The sequence below is a fragment of the Pleurodeles waltl genome, chromosome 7 (genome assembly GCF_031143425.1).
Source record: "Pleurodeles waltl isolate 20211129_DDA chromosome 7, aPleWal1.hap1.20221129, whole genome shotgun sequence".
Lineage (NCBI taxonomy): Eukaryota > Metazoa > Chordata > Amphibia > Caudata > Salamandridae > Pleurodeles > Pleurodeles waltl.
In genome coordinates, this window is record NC_090446.1 from 1417185479 (window position 1) to 1417202065 (window position 16587).

General features: G+C 46.3%; 1 protein-coding gene across 2 annotated transcripts in view; it reads left to right on the plus strand.

Annotated features, from left to right (window-relative positions):
• The window catches only part of LOC138246422 (uncharacterized), a 274958-nt gene that overhangs the window by 181259 nt on the left and 77112 nt on the right, over positions 1-16587 (plus strand). For both annotated transcript variants that reach the window (XM_069201032.1, XM_069201033.1), the window contains exons 71-74: positions 4433-4825; positions 8525-8811; positions 13312-13586; positions 13915-14507. In XM_069201032.1, the coding sequence (XP_069057133.1) occupies positions 4433-4825; positions 8525-8811; positions 13312-13586; positions 13915-14507 (1548 nt within the window). The remainder of the gene's footprint in view (positions 1-4432; positions 4826-8524; positions 8812-13311; positions 13587-13914; positions 14508-16587) is intronic.

The following is a 16587-nucleotide window of genomic DNA, read 5'->3' on the forward strand; positions in this document are numbered from 1 at the left end:
GTCCAGGAGGGATTGGAGAAAGCTCCAAAGGCACCCCCTCAGGATGTGGTCAGCTATATGTTGGCCCTCCGCAACCAGATGACCCGCTTCTGGAAAGAAGCCCAAGATAACCTTGAGGCCAGTCAAGAGGTGATGAAACAATGGTATGACCAGAAGGCCACCCTGGTAGAGTTTCAACCTGGAGACAAAGTGTGGGTAATGGAGCCAGTAGAGCCCAGAGCTCTCCAGGACCGCTGGTCTGGCCCATTTGAAATAAAGGAGCGGAAAGGGGAGGCCACTTACCTAGTGGACCTCAAAACCCCTAGGAATCCCCTAAGGGTGCTCCATGTGAACCGACTAAAAGCTCATTGTGAGAGGTCGGAGATCAACATGCTTCTGGTCACAGATGAAGGAACGGAAGAAGAGAGTGAACCTCTCCCCGACCTCCTCTCTGCCCAAGAAGGTGATGGGTCAGTAAGCGGGGTCATTCTGTCTGGCACCCTGACTCTAAATCAGAAAGGAGACTGTTATGAGCTGTTGGAGCAGTTCTCCCCCCTGTTCTCCCTTACTCCTGGGCTGACCCACCTCTGTGTTCATGATATTGACACCGGTGACAGTCTCCCTGTGAAAAACAAAATTTACAGGTTGTCGGATAAGGTGAAGACCAGCATCAAGGAGGAGGTCTCCAAGATGTTGACTCTAGGGGTCATTGAGAAATCCAGTAGTCCCTGGGCCAGCCCAGTGGTATTGGTCCCTAAGGCTACTGCCCCAGGTGCGAAGCCAGAGCTCCGGTTCTGTGTGGACTACCGGGGTCTCAACTCAGTCACCCGGACTGATGCTCACCCCATCCCCGAGCTGATGAGCTCGTGGACAGGCTAGGCGCTGCCAAGTTCCTGAGTACGTTTGATCTTACTTCAGGGTACTGGCAGATCGCCCTGACTGAGGGGGCTAAGGAAAGGTCCGCCTTTTCCACCCCTGACGGCCATTACCAGTTCCGAGTGATGCCGTTTGGATTAAAAAATGCCCCCGCTACCTTCCAACGGTTGGTTAACGGGGTCCTGGCTGGCAAGGATGCCTTCTGTGCAGCCTACCTGGATGACATAGCTGTCTACAGTTCCAGCTGGGAGGAACACCTGCTCCACCTCAAGGAGGTGCTTCAGGCCCTGCAACAGGCAGGCCTGACCATCAAGGCTAGTAAGTGCCAGATTGGGCAGGTTTCCGTGGTGTACTTGGGACACCTAGTAGGTGGTGGCAAGGTGCAGCCACTCCAGGCCAAGATCGAAACTATCAAGGCCTGGCAACCACCTCGAACCCAGACTGAGGTGAGAGCCTTTTTAGGCCTCACCGGATACTACCGCAGGTTTGTCAAGGGCTATGGTACCATTGTGTCCCCCTTGACAGAACTCACGTCCAAGAAGCAACCTAGGTTGGTGAATTGGACAGAGGCTTGTCAGAAAGCCTTTGACGCCCTAAAGGAAGCCATGTGCACGGCCCCCGTGCTCAAGGCCCCTGACTACTCCCAGGAATTTATCGTGCAGACAGACGCTTCAGAGCATGGCATAGGGGCAGTCCTAGCACAGCTAAATGAGGAGGGCCAAGATCAACCGGTAGTCTTTATTAGCAGAAGGCTATTACCACGGGAACAGAGGTGGAGTGCTATTGAAAGAGAAGCTTTTGCTGTGGTCTGGGCCCTGAAGAAGCTGATGCCCTACCTGTTTGGGACTCACTTCCTAGTTCAGACAGACCACAGACCCCTCAGATGGCTCATGCAGATGAGGGGTGAGAATCCAAAACTTCTGAGGTGGTCCATTTCCCTACAGGGGATGGACTTTACGGTGGAACATCGCCCAGGGGTTGACCACGCCAATGCTGATGGTCTCTCCAGGTACTTCCGCCTTAGCGATGAGAGCTCCCAGGAGGTCGGGTAGCTCTCCCCACTTTCAGCTGGGGGGGACACATGTTAGACCTGACAGCCTTAGGGTAGTCACCCCTAACTTTTTGCCTGCCTCCCTCCTCGTTTTGGATACTGTTTTGCTGGTTTTTAGACTCTGCGCACTTTACCACTGCTAACCAGTGATAAAGTGTATATGCTCTCTCTCTGTAAACATGGTAACTTTGGATCATACCTGATTGAACTATTTAATCTACTTATAAGTCCCCAGTCATGTGCACTCCAGGTGCCTAGGGCATATAGATTAAATGCTACTAGTGGACCTGCAGCACGGATTGTGCCACCCACTTAAGTAGCCCCTTTTCCTTGTCTCAGGCCTACCATTGCTAGGCCTGGGTGTGCAGTTTCACTGCCACCTCGACTTGGCATTTAAAAGTACTTGCCAAGCCTAGAACTCCCCTTTTTCTGCATATAAGTCACCCTTAATGTGTGCCCTGGGTATCCCCTAGAGCAGGGTGCTGTGTAGGTAAAAGGCAGGACATGTACCTGTGTAGTTATATGTCCTGGTAGTGTAAAACTCCTAAATTCGTTTTTGCACTACTGAGAGACCTGCTCCCTTCATAGGCTAACATTGGGGCTGCCCTCATACACTGTTGAAGTGGCAGCTGCTGATCTGAAAGGAGCAGGGAGGTCATATTTAGTATGGCCAGAATGGTAATACAAAATCCTACTGACTGGTGAAGTCGGATTTAATATTACTATTCTAGAAATGCCACTTTTAGAAAGTGAGCATTTCTTTGCACTTACATCCTTCTGTGCCTTACAATCCACGTCTGGCTAGGTTTAGTTGACAGCTCCTTGTGCATTCACTCAGACACACCCCAAACACAGGGTACTCAGCCTCACTTGCATACATCTGCATTTTGAATGGGTCTTCCTGGGCTGGGAGGGTGGAGGGCCTGCCCTCACACAAAGGACTGCCACACCCCCTACTGGGACCCTGGCAGACAGGATTGAACTGAAAGGGGACCTGGTGCACTTCTTAGCCTCTCTTTGAAGTCTCCCCCACTTCAAAGGCACATTTGGGTATAAAACAGGGCCTCTGCCCTACCTCATCAGACACTTGCTGGAGAAGAAACCGGAACCAGAAACTACATCCTGCCAAGAAGAACTGCCTGGCTGCTCAAAGGACTCACCTGTCTGCTTTCTACAAAGGACTGCTGTCTTGCTGTTGCCCTGCTGCCTTGCTGAACTCTTGTCTGGCTGTGAAAGTGCTCTCCAAGGGCTTGGATAGAGCTTGCCTCCTGTTCCTTGAAGTCTCAGGACCAAAAAGACTTCTTCCTTTCACTTGGACGCTCCGTGCGCCGAAAATTTCGACGCACAGCTTGTTTCGCGGCGAGAAAAATGCCGCACACCGACGCTGATCGACGCGACGCCCTCGGGACGATCAAGACTTCGACGCACAACCTCGCAAGGACAAAGCCGCTCGACTTTCCAGGAGAAATCGACGCGACGCCCACCGTGAGTGCGAAACTTTGACGCACGGCCTCGCAAGGACAACGCCGCCCGACTTCCAAGGAGAAATCGACGCGACGCCTGCCGTGAGACCAAACTTTCGACGCACGGCCTCGCAAGGACAACGCCGCCCGACTTCCAAGGAGAAATCGACGCGACGCCTACCGTGAGATCGAAACTTCGACGCGCAGCCCCGCAGAACGACGCGCAGCCGGAAAACAAGCAGGAGAATCCACGCACAGACCCGGGACATCTGGTAATCCCCGCGATCCACAAAAAGAGACTGTCTGCGCGCCGGAAAACGACGCCCGACTTCCCCGCGTGGAAAAGACCGACGCAAGTCTGTGTGTGCTGAGGAGAAATCGACGCACACACCCCTTTTTCCACGCATCTCTTCTCCTGTGGCCCTCTGAGGAGATTTTCCACCAGAAACCAGGTACTTTGTGCTTGAAAGACACTGTATTGCATTCTAAAGACTTAAGACACTTTATATCACTTCCCTGTGATATTTCTACAATTTTCCATTGCAACTTTATTCTTTTTGACCTACAATTATCCTGATAAATATTATATATTTTTCTAAACACTGTGTGGTGTAGTTTTGTGGTGCTATATGGTGGTATTGTATGATTTATTGCACAAATACTTTACACATTGCCTTCTAAGTTAAGCCTGACTGCTCGTGCCAAGCTACCAGAGGGTGGGCACAGGATAATCTTGGATAGTGTGTGACTTACCCTGACTAGAGTGAGGGCTTTTGCTTGGACAGGAGGTAACCTGACTGCCAACCAAAAACCCCATTTCTAACACTTCGCAAATACAAGATAAATCTGAATAGGGATTCTGATTCTGAACACAAGGCTGAAATATCTCAACTTTTTTCTGACCGAATGAGTTTAATAGCTCTAATTCTGTTATATTATCGTGCTCTATCATAGTTCTCTCTTTCCTTTCAGTTTATTACTGTCTGTCCATCCATCCTATTTTTTGTGTATCAAATGTGGTATTTATAGGCACACTATATTTGACCCTTTCTCTGTTTCATAGGTTGGAGAATTCATCTGGGTTTCTGACTGCTCTAAGAGATGCCGCTGTGACTCCACTGGTAATTTCCGCTGTGTAAGCAGCAGTTGTGCCCAGCAACAGGAGTGTGCAGTGAAGAATGGGAAACTAGGATGCCAGAGCCCTTGGGCAATCTGCACGGTGACGGGAGACCCCCACTACCACACCTTTGATGGTGCAGTGGCCAATTTCATGGGAACCTGTGCCTACGAGATCAGCCAGGGCTCAGTCACTTCTTCAGGATTCTCCTACCGCGTGGTGGCAGAAAACAGGCGTTATCAGAACCCCAGAGTGTCTTTTGTGTACCGCGTCACCATCTGGCTGAACAGCTCTGTTGGGAACATCAAGCTGGTCTTTGAACAAGGAAAGGCTCCACTGGTGAGAAGAAAAATTATATCGCCCATATTACCATTTAGTGATTCTTATTCACTTGAATTCCAAACTGGCCAATGCAATGTGATTCACTTTCTTATGTAGCCCTCCACGGATTCATTAATTTTACCTTTGGAGATATGGTTTAAAAATAGAAGTTTGCAAGGCAGTGTTGCCATCATTTAATCATTAGTAGTGTTTATTCTAATCAGGCAGATTTTTGTCAAATTCATTTGCATACAGGCTGATAAAGAAGCAATGCTTTTTATTTGGACTCTACTTTGCCACGAAAGAGTAAAGAGGGTTCGTGCTTTATAATTTTGATTAAGTCTGCTGCTATTGTTGTCATTCTTGGAATGTATGGGTTGTTCAGAGACAATGGGGGTCATTAAGAAACCTGCCGAGATCGGCGCTCACGATCAACAGAAGACCGCCAGCGCGCAGACCCCCCGTCCGCCACATAATATACATCCAGCTGGGCCGGCGGGCAGAAACAGTGTTTCTGCCAGCCAGCTCAGCTGGATACAGGGCCTGAATATTGATGCAGCAATGTAGCAGTGCGGCGGGTGCAGCAGCACCCGTTGCGCATTTCACTGCCCGTAAATCGGGCAGTGAAATGCGCAACGGGGCTGTGCATGGGCCCCCAGGGGGGCCCGAGTCACTCATTCCCCCAGCCTTTCCCTGGTGGTGTAAACAGCCAGGGAAAGGCTGGTGGAACCTGACTCATTATCCGGCGGGCAGCAGTCGGATCAGAAACTCCGCCACCGCCAGGCTGCCTGGTGGCGCAAGCCTGGCAGTGGCGGAGTTTCAAACTTGGCGGTTCTGCCATGTACATTATATGGCGGTCTAGATCGCCATGCTGGTGGCGGTAATTACCACCACCGCCGGCATAGCGGCCCAGACCGCCATGTTCATAATGACCGCCAATGTGTTTAACAAGCAAAGCCGAACTTCTCAGTGTCCTCTTAGGCCTCCTAAACACTGGGCATGTGCTCTCAATCTAGAAACGGAGAGAGCCCGGTATAAGTGGCAGATCTTTTAGGGAATGAAAGGGGTGAGTGGTGCACCTGTGATTCCTTTGACAAATACTCACATCTGTGTTGTTGTGCACCTCTGAAATTTCCATGAATATTTTGAGCTGGCTGCTTACTCAGAGTCAGCCTTCTGAGTAAGAATATAGATATTCACATTTACTGCCGGACTTGAGATGGCATCCTGTCTGACCAAGAAGAAAGAATTCGCCAAGGGGAAGAATGATCTGCTTACAAGGGTGGATTCTGTCTTTAGATTTGTGTAGACCATTTTAGTGAGCGTTTTGTGAACTATGGAAAAATCTCTGTCTTGTGGCTTATCCAACAATGTACTAGCATGGGCAGAGTAGAATGTTTTAAAAGTTTGCATTTTCTAATGAATTTAGTGGTGATGTACACCCTGCTGACCCGACAGGTTAGCAAAGGCCTTGGCCTCCACTTTCCTGGCAGAGAAACACGCATCAAATTTAAATGTCCGGCCAGGCAGGAAGGGACCTCTGTGTCTTCATTGGAGCCACCACTGAAAGCCAGCACTGTTATGCCTTCTTGGTCAAGCAAACTTCCAAAGGAGTTGTTTCTTTAAAAAAACACAAAGGCCTTGATGCACAGGAACATTTTCCCCTGACCGTAGAAGCCATTGTGTTTTCCATACCCATGGCCTCTATGCCGTGCATGGCAGTCCAAATTTGGCAAAACGGGTGGTGTCCACACTGTAAATAGGCTATGGAGACCGTCTCTTTGGCATATTGTCCCTGTGGTGGAGGAGGCGTCAGGTCGTAGAAATATGCTCCCAGCATCAGGGGAGGCTCAACTAATGTAAACACTGTGCTTCCTTGGCACATAGAGCAGTGGAACTGTGATTTTAGGTTGGCGGGAGCACAGCCATTTTACTGTTGTCCTCAAACTCTGCCACACTCAGAATAACCCAATTTATCTCATCAAGTCGAACTAATGTAATCGTTTAGTTGTTAAGGGGGCTGTTTTATGTGTTTGCATTTCATCCTTACCGAAATGTGCTGTTTTGCATATTGGTCAACAAAGTAGCATTTAGGCTGATTGATACAAATTATCAGACATTTCTGAATACCCTGTCGCCCTGTCACAAATGGTCCTCTTGCAGCAGAATCTGCCCCGTTTTTAGGGGCGAGCGCAAAGCGCTCTGTTCCCTGCTGTAATCTCTCTTTGGGATTTTAACCACACCCATGACACATCAGTCCCTTACACTGGTTCGTGGGCTTGCCTTTTAAAATCCGCTTGCTTTCATTAGTAAAAGGCATGCATGCGTTCTGGACTACTTTTTCCCTTTATTTTGCAGCGTGATCACGCTGCGTTTTACACAGCGCGATCGCGCTCGTTTTTTTGTTTCATTTAATGTGGCAAGAAAAGACTTGCTAGGAGTTTGCAGCGCTAATAGCTCTAACTCGCCGAAATGCGAGACCTGTTGCATTGCAAATGCTTGTTATATTTTAGGTAAAGAGGAAAAAAATGAATGTAAACGTTTAGGAGCTGTTAAAGAAAACTATCTCAGTAGATACAAATATTTAAACAATGTATTTTATATTGTATCCTCTATGAACCTCAGAGGTCACTGCAAAAACTATAAAATTTTAGTCACACGGAAAGAAATTATTATAAATATATCATACACCATCACACCTAGTAAATACTGGATTTGCATTAATACTGAAAAGCTCACGCTATCCATTAAGTTCATTTATCACAACTTTGATCATTCTGCTCACCATTTTTAAATCACTTATATTAAATGCATCTTACCAACTGAAAATTGCGAATCAACGAAAAGCAACAAAGGTACAAACTGGGCCCCCACAACATATATTTATTGCATTCTCTCCAAGATATTTACACAAAACCGTCAGTCAAAACTGTCCTCTCCAACTTCCAGCAATGCCAAAATATTTCTCTATTAAACAATCCAGATCGAGTCATCTCGTTATCTGTCACTGGTATTGCCCAAGCTAATATGCATGCACATTTGAACTTTATTCTAAAGTCTGAAAAGATATTAGGCGACAGAATAATACAGGCTTGAATAGACTGAACTGAGCCTGTTTTGTCCACAAATATCATACGTAGAGCACATAGGGCTATTTCCATGGCTTGTTTCTATGAGTAAGCATTTCCTGTCAAAAGAGATTGTTTTTACAGAACGTGGTCCGCCTTCTCTGGCAGGACACCAGAATTGTAATAGGTAACCATCCAATACAGTGCCAGCACTGCATCTACACTTAAATGATTCAGAACATCCTTTGATATATAGAAACCACACTTACATCACACTTCCCTTTGACCAGTGCTCTTTTTGAAGACACCGGCATCATTTTAAATGTTTGGTAAATTGATTATTATCAGGAGTATTTGTACAGTTTTGACTTTCAGTATTAAGAGTGATTATTTCCAAAGCTGAATACTTTTGAGTTTGTTGATCAGTGGTTGAGGTGGTCAGATCTTGACAACACTTGGCAAGGTTATCTCCCCTGTCCATCGCATGGTTCCTGACATCACCTCTCATTTATCAACTTTAGCTAGCTAATGTACACATTGATATCAACACATGTAACTGCTTGATTGATATTAGGTTCTTGCATTTATTTACCATTTCCCTATATGTATCGATGAATAGTCTTAGTGACATAATTCTCTTGTCTTTCAGATCAACGGAGTAAAAACCCGACTCCCAGCCACACTGGATCCTATCGCACACATCACAGCAGTCAAGAGCGCCATCTCTGTGGACACGCCCTTCGGGATCCGTATCCGGTACAATGGGGTAAACACAGTCACAGTACAAGTTGGTCCCCAATACAAGAACCAAGTGCGTGGAATGTGTGGCAACTACAATGGAAACCCCAAAGATGACAAAACAAAGCCGGATGGAACACCTGCACGCAACGATGCAGAGTTTGGAAACTCCTGGAAAGCAGACATTGATTCTGCAGGGTGAGCAATATTTGCATTTTTAGTGAAACAGAACTCAGTAATAGCGATAGAGCATGCTGATTATTTTAATTTTCATAAGATAAAGTCCTATATGTGCATTTGGGACAGAGGTGTGCTTTGTGATGAAGTGAAGGCTAACAGTGAAGCTTGGAGTGGACTTGATCACGAGTAAATGTGAACAATATGCAGAACAAATGGCAATGCATGGGATTAGTGATGAAGTGAAGGTTGACAGTGAAGCTGGGAGTGGACTTGATTGCTAGTAGATATGAACAATATGCAGATCATATGGCAATGCATGGGATACAACATTTTTGTGCAAAACATCACAGCCCGAACTTCACCAGACAGAAGAATTGTTTGGTAATGAATCCATCATTCTTGTGAAGGTTTCTTGTGTAAAGACGGCACTAAACAATGAAGGTGCTTTTTTCTTTCCAGAAGGAACTTTCTTCATTCAGAACCCCTTGTCAGTGCTGAATCAATAGAAGTGGCTTCATTCTCTGTTTGGGAGGGCTATAGGTAATCAGAGGCTACTGTGCCTCGGCCGTTTGCCTCCGATGTCCCAGGTCCGTGCACCTATGGCTCTGCAAAACTGGGCCAAGTACAGCTCTTTCAGCACTTGACTCTAGGTGGCAGCAGTGGTGAGCAGTCACAGGCTACTCACAAAGGTAGTGGGGGTGGACAAGCTCAAAACTCTGCATTCACTCAGCAGCCCAGTAACTGATTGCTTAACTAGTTACTTCCTTTGGTAATGAAAAGTACCCACATAAAACAATATTTCACAGAACAGGCTGCAAGTATAATTAATTTACTCACCCCCACCCCTTCTCTCTGGTGTTCCGCCTTTGTGTAATTAGGCGGTTTCCTGCTTCTGGGTTCGAGTTCTCCAGTATTAAGGTATCAAGGGTCAGGTGCAGATGACCCATTTAAATAGTTTGTGTGCACAATTATTTCAAACAGTCCCTGTATTATAGTTATCACCACAGAAGAGTTATTTTAGTCTTTCTCAGGTTTCCACAGCGGCCTACAGCACCCGTCCATCCCACTCCATTTTCCAGGAGAAGGAGTGCCAGCTGGAGGTTCTTCCTGAGTCTGCAGCAAATAGCAGCAGAAACCACCGCTTGGAGTCCTTGCAGGTGTGCGAGGACTCCAGTGGTGATGCAGGCCTCCATCTGTTAGTGAACTCACTTCTGGGTTTGGATAATATAGGGATTAGGCCTTGGTAGGGGTCAGAGATCACAGCAAAATGAGACGCTTCTGATGCAGTCACTGATGCAGTGCAGTCTGCCTCTGGCATCGTTCCTAGGTGCAGCTCAACAGTGCATTTAGGCCAGTACTTTGAATGTGCAGAATAGTGAGTTTGAGCACAATTCTTCAATGCAGTGACACTATCCACCTGGGCACAATTCTTCAAAGTGGCTGCAGAGGCCCAGATGCCTATTACAGTTCCTGTCTGGAATTGGTAATAAGGAGAGACTGCACCCATGTTCCTCAGTAGATGCAGAATCCTCTCCTCAGTTTTCTTGTTCTGGTGGACCCACACACCACCGGGGCTGAAGCTGCTTCTGACTCTCCGCGGACAGTTACACCTCACACAGCGATGGTAGGCTCCTTCCCTCTCCCAGCAGGGGGGTTGGCTTTCAGGCACTTCATGTCAGAGAATCAGCTTCTTCCTTCTAGGCAAGACTTCTGGCAAACGCCCCTCACCTCTGAGATGCTGGCTGTCAGGCAGACACCAGCTCAGATTGCACAGAGTACTTTGTCGCCCGCACTCTTTCTTGTTCAAAGAAAATTTGGGACTGGAACAACAACTGGGTCTATGTCTCCCACCTTTATACAGTCAAACCAGACAGAGCATGTGATTTCTGTGCCTGCTCTTTCAGAACATGTTTTTTGTGATGGTTCTCCTTTCAGGTGTCCATTTCTAAACAAAGCTTTTGTAAAGGGTGGTGCTCCTCAAGGCATAGCAGTCTCAGGCCTGGAGCACCCACAACAGACAAAAAGCTTTTTGCACCTGACTATCAACAACCACACTCAGCAGGGATGAGAGTAGAGACAAAGGGCTGGCCTCACATAAACAGGTCCCAATCACCTTTAGCTTGAAAAAAACCCTTCACAAACCTTCCCAAACACCATTTATCAAATGGCAGTGCTACAGAATGACCTATAAGAAGTTCCTTTCAGAAAATGTTCTAAATATGTTTCTAAAGTAGCCTTGGCTCCTCTGTCCCCGTTTTAGTGTCTAGGTCTTCTGCCTCTAGCTTCAGGAATGGCAGCTACACACTTCCACTGTCTGGGGAAACAATCTCACCTCCATCTTTTGCACAGGCACTGGCTATGAGCTTCCAAAATGGAAGCCACAGGCCTCCATTACTCTGGCTCACTCATACACACAATACATGTGTCATGCAAGCCATATACACAAACATGCACAACATGCACCTGGGATGTTAGTACTAGTAACTAGATAAGCACATACAATCGTTACAGCAATACAATGCACTTGTAGCAGGCATATTTGTACCTGAGTGCCATTCTCAAATTGGTATTAGTAACTCATTTAGAGAGCAAATTAATTGATAATACTAGCACTGATTGGCACTGACAGGTGACGCACTCATTGTACCATGACTCTAATGCTTATTAATACTAGCAATAACAGACATCGTCATTTTATAGGTCTCACCCATGCCAAGTATTGGTTTTGTAAATGAGTTTTTCCGTTGGCAGCCATGTCCGTGTGTGCATTTGCACCAGTCATCTTTGAATGTTTTTTCTTAAGACATTTAAAAAAAAATCAAAGCTGTCCACCATGCATCCGAATGCATACATGCTGGTCATCTTTGTAGGGTGAATTTTTCCTTTTAAAGGAAATTATTGAAAGAGGACCATTGTTTACATGTGCGTGTGCATGGCAGCTATCTTGGAATTGTTCTTTTGCTGCAAGGAAAAACCATGAAAAGGTGGTTATCGTGTCCACCATGCAGTAAATGATTTACAGAATCAGGTGTTAATGACAATATGAGGGACTGGATATGGCTCTGTAAGAAGTAATTGAAGACAGAATATGGAAGACAAAAATATTGTTGGGCCAAAATACTGCAGCAAAAATATTGACAACCAAAATGCCGAGCAGTAAGTGTATAAAGGGAAGTATTGATGTACTATCTGTTACATATTACATTTATGACTGCTCCAAATGTAATGCCCATCTCATATTGGTACATTCATCCTGGTTGTCTGACTTTGACTAACCTAGGGCTAAATATTTGTACTTGGTGTTGCATAAAGCAGTGGTCTTGGGGGTTTCCCTATTGAGTGGTCTGTCCACTTGCTAGATATCGTTTGCCCTTTTCTTGTTTAACTGTTGCCAAAAGACAGCCCCGTAGTCCTACTATGACTGGACAGACACTTTGGCTAAGTATGCATTATAACTTGTATAGTTGCTCTTCTTCACAATCAGAGAAGTGTAGCCACCTAGCTGGCCCACAGGTCCCTTACTCTGGAATACACTGAGGCTATCCCTTTAAAGCACTAAAAGGCATATTTACAAGCTCTGTGGGCCGCTGGTGCGTTACTTTTTGTGATGCACTGGCGGCACATGGTGCAGATCCTTATCTACAAGGCCATGCAGAGCCACTTTGTGTGGCTTTTTGTGGCCTTGTAGATATGGTGTAAGGCAACGCAGTACAAGTCGCTGCATTGCCTTACACTGCATCAGGGAGGCATACCACGGGCAATGGGGTGGGTTTTCTCATGCAAGACCCATGGGTTTTGACACATTCCCAAATTTACAAGATTCGTTAAACATGGGAATGCGTCAAAACTGTACGGCTCCCCAGGGAAGGTGCAACGAGGAGAAATATCTTTATTTCTCCTCGTTGTTTCAGTTGTTTCATCTTTGCATGTGTGCTGCATACCATGGTGTAAGGGTGCCTGCGAAGGCACTAGACAGCAATTTGTGCCCCAGTCCAGGGGGAAAGGACAGAAATCCACTGTATCTTGTAAATATGGTGCATTTCTGCCCTTTCTCTGTGGTGCAGGGCAGCGCAGCAAGGTTAGCATGGTGACTTGCTGTTTATAGAGTGAAGGTCCCTTCATGCTAGAGACCCCTCAAAATTAGACAAAGGTGACTATATAGAGAACATTTAAGGACATGGTGGGAATGTACAGTTGGTACGATCTGTTGGAGACTGTCATCCTTACAGGCTACAAAATACTAAAATACCCTGCATCCAGCTTTTGAACTTGCATTCGATCAGTTTTGGTAAGCTGCAGAGTCTTACTCTAAAAGTAAAACAAGTAAAATATATCTACAGTGCTTTTGAACTAATGTAACTTTACTTCTACCTGGAGTAGTAGCAGGCTTTATTGAAATAACAGTTCCTGCTTGTGAGTTTTTATGCAGTTTAATTAAGAGAGATTCAATATATATTGAGTTCTTCTAGAAGTGATATATGTCGATACAAAGAGATACAGTTTCTATTCTCTCCTCAGGTGCATGGATGATACAGGTGTGATCATCCCTAATGACACCTGCACTAATCTGGGAGCCATCGAGGGGCTGTGCAGGATCATCACCCGCCCATCAGGCCCCTTCGATGAGTGCCAGTGGTACGAGGATGCTGAACCATTTGTGGCCTCTTGTGTGTATGATATCTGCTACTACGGCACCAACAAAGGGATGCTTTGCACGGCAGTCCAGTCCTACGAGGAGATCTGTAACCTTCACAGCTTGGTGATTCCAGACTGGAGGTCAGAGCTGCAGTGTGGTGAGTAAAGAATATTCTTCCGCTCCTTTAAATAATTGAGATGCCCTTTTCCAGTATTCTTCTTGTCAGTAGTAGGAAGGGCAAACGGAGCCCAGTCAGACAATTAGAAAATATCAACATACGTTCTAAATTGCAATATGTACATCAGGGCTACTAAATTCCACTGAGAAATGTGAGTTTCATAAAAGCATTTAAGTATCAGCTATAGTAAGAATTTTAAAACCTGAATATACCATTATGTATAATGAACAAAAGATACTGTTCTACATACGAAGCACTTTAATAACCGTAAGAAATAAATCATTAGTGTCACTATTTTTCTTCACAGATGAGAGCTGCCCCGAGAACAGTCACTATGAACTGTTTGGCACTGGCTGCCCAACCACCTGTAGCAACCTTCATCAAAGTGCCCCATGCACAGCAGAGAGCGTGGACGGATGCTTCTGTGATGAAGGATTTGCGCTTCACTCTGGCCTCTGTGTGCCAGAAAGTCACTGCGGCTGCACCATGGATGGTGTCTACTACAACCAGGGAGATGAGGTCATCCTAACAGATACCTGCAGCCAGAAATGCACCTGCATCGCACAACAGATGGTGTGTGAAGCCCACACGTGTGCCACCCTAGAAGAATGTAAGGTCATGAACGGAATCAGGAAGTGCTATCCTGTAGACAGTGGAATCTGCTGGGCATTTGGTGACCTTCACTACCGCACCTTTGATGGAGACGCTTTCGACTATCAGGGAACTTGCAAGTACACTCTCAGCAAGTCTAATTCCCAGACCGGCTCTCTCATTGACTTCAGCGTCATGGTACAGAACGAGCACGGATCATCACCAGTGGTGGCCTGGACACGGAGAGTGGAAGTAAATGTCTATGGAGAGCAGATTACTATAGCAAATGGAGAATATGGCAAAGTTCAGGTAAGGAGGCACTGTGATGTTACTTGTTCAAATATAGCCCTGAAAGTCATTTTATATGCTATCTCTGTTTGTTAGGAGGTGTAACCAGATATTAGGAAATATTTAAACTAGTAGAAAGATTGAATTTGTGTAAAATAAATACATGGAGCTAAAAAGATGCATTTTGTGGAAAACAGTTTAAAAAGATTGAGAAAGAAATGAAATGCACATAAAACTACATGAATTACTGTGTCAGCTAGTTTTTAAATCAATTTCCGCAATTGTGAGCAGTAAAGTGAAACATCGGAGTCTTACAGACCTATGCATATAAGAAGGACATGGCAAGCGAACAGTGCAACACAGGGCAGTATGATAGGTTAATATACAGAACACCCCAAAACCAATTAATTGAATTGTAAGAATAATTGTATTTTTGCACTGGTTCTCAAACAGCACATTACCACATTATTGTCACTATTAATGCATATCATACATTAGTTTCAGCAACTTTATGCACGCTTTTGATTATTGTTAGAAATGGGGTTTTTGGTTGGCAGTCAGGTTACCTCCTGTCCAAGCAAAAGCCCTCACTCTAGTCAGGGTAAGTCACACACTATCCAAGATTATCCTGTGCCCACCCTCTGGTAGCTTGGCACGAGCAGTCAGGCTTAACTTAGAAGGCAATGTGTAAAGTATTTGTGCAATAAATCATACAATACCACCATATAGCACCACAAAATTACACCACACAGTGTTTAGAAAAATATATAATATTTATCAGGATAATTGTAGGTCAAAACGAATAAAGTTGCAATGGAAAATTGTAGAAATATCACAGGGAAGTGATATAGAGTGTCTTAAGTCTTTAGAATGCAATACAGTGTCTTTCAAGCACAGAGTACCTGGTTTCTGGTGAAAAATCTCCTCAGAGGGCCACAGGCGAAGAGATGCGTGGAAAAAGGGGTGTGTGCGTCGATTTCTCCTCAGCACACACAGACTTGCGTCGGTCTTTTCCACGCGGGGAAGTCGGGCGTCGTTTTCCGGCGCGCAGACAGTCTCTTTTTGTGGATCGCGGGGATTACCAGATGTCCCGGGTCTGTGCGGGGATTCTCCTGCTTGTTTTCCGGCTGCGCGTCGTTCTGCGGGGCTGCGCGTCGAAGTTTCGATCTCACGGTAGGCGTCGCGTCGATTTCTCCTTGGAAGTCGGGCGGTGTTGTCCTTGCGAGGCCGTGCGTCGAAAGTTTGGTCTCACGGCAGGCGTCGCGTCGATTTCTCCGTGGAAGTCGGGCGGCGTTGTCCTTGCGAGGCCGTGCGTCAAAGTTTCGCACTCACGGTGGGCGTCGCGTCGATTTCTCCTGGAAAGTCGAGCGGCTTTGTCCTTGCGAGGTTGTGCGTCGAAGTCTCGATCGCCCCGAGGGCGTCGCGTCGATCAGCGTCGGTGTGCGGCGTTTTTCTCGCCGCGAAACAAGTTGTGCGTCGAAAGTTTCGGCGCACGGAGCGTCCAAGTGAAAGGAAGAAGTCTTTTTGGTCCTGAGACTTCAAGGAACAGGAGGCAAGCTCTATCCAAGCCCTTGGAGAGCACTTTCACAGCCAGACAAGAGTTCAGCAAGGCAGCAGGGCAACAGCAAGACAGCAGTCCTTTGTAGAAAGCAGACAGGTGAGTCCTTTGAGCAGCCAGGCAGTTCTTCTTGGCAGGATGTAGTTTCTGGTTCCGGTTTCTTCTCCAGCAAGTGTCTGATGAGGTAGGGCAGAGGCCCTGTTTTATACCCAAATGTGCCTTTGAAGTGGGGGAGACTTCAAAGAGAGGCTAAGAAGTGCACCAGGTCCCCTTTCAGTTCAATCCTGTCTGCCAGGGTCCCAGTAGGGGGTGTGGCAGTCCTTTGTGTGAGGGCAGGCCCTCCACCCTCCCAGCCCAGGAAGACCCATTCAAAATGCAGATGTATGCAAGTGAGGCTGATTACCCTGTGTTTGGGGTGTGTCTGAGTGAATGCACAAGGAGCTGTCAACTAAACCTAGCCAGACGTGGATTGTAAGGCACAGAAGGATTTAAGTGCAAAGAAATGCTCACTTTCTAAAAGTGGCATTTCTAGAATAGTAATAT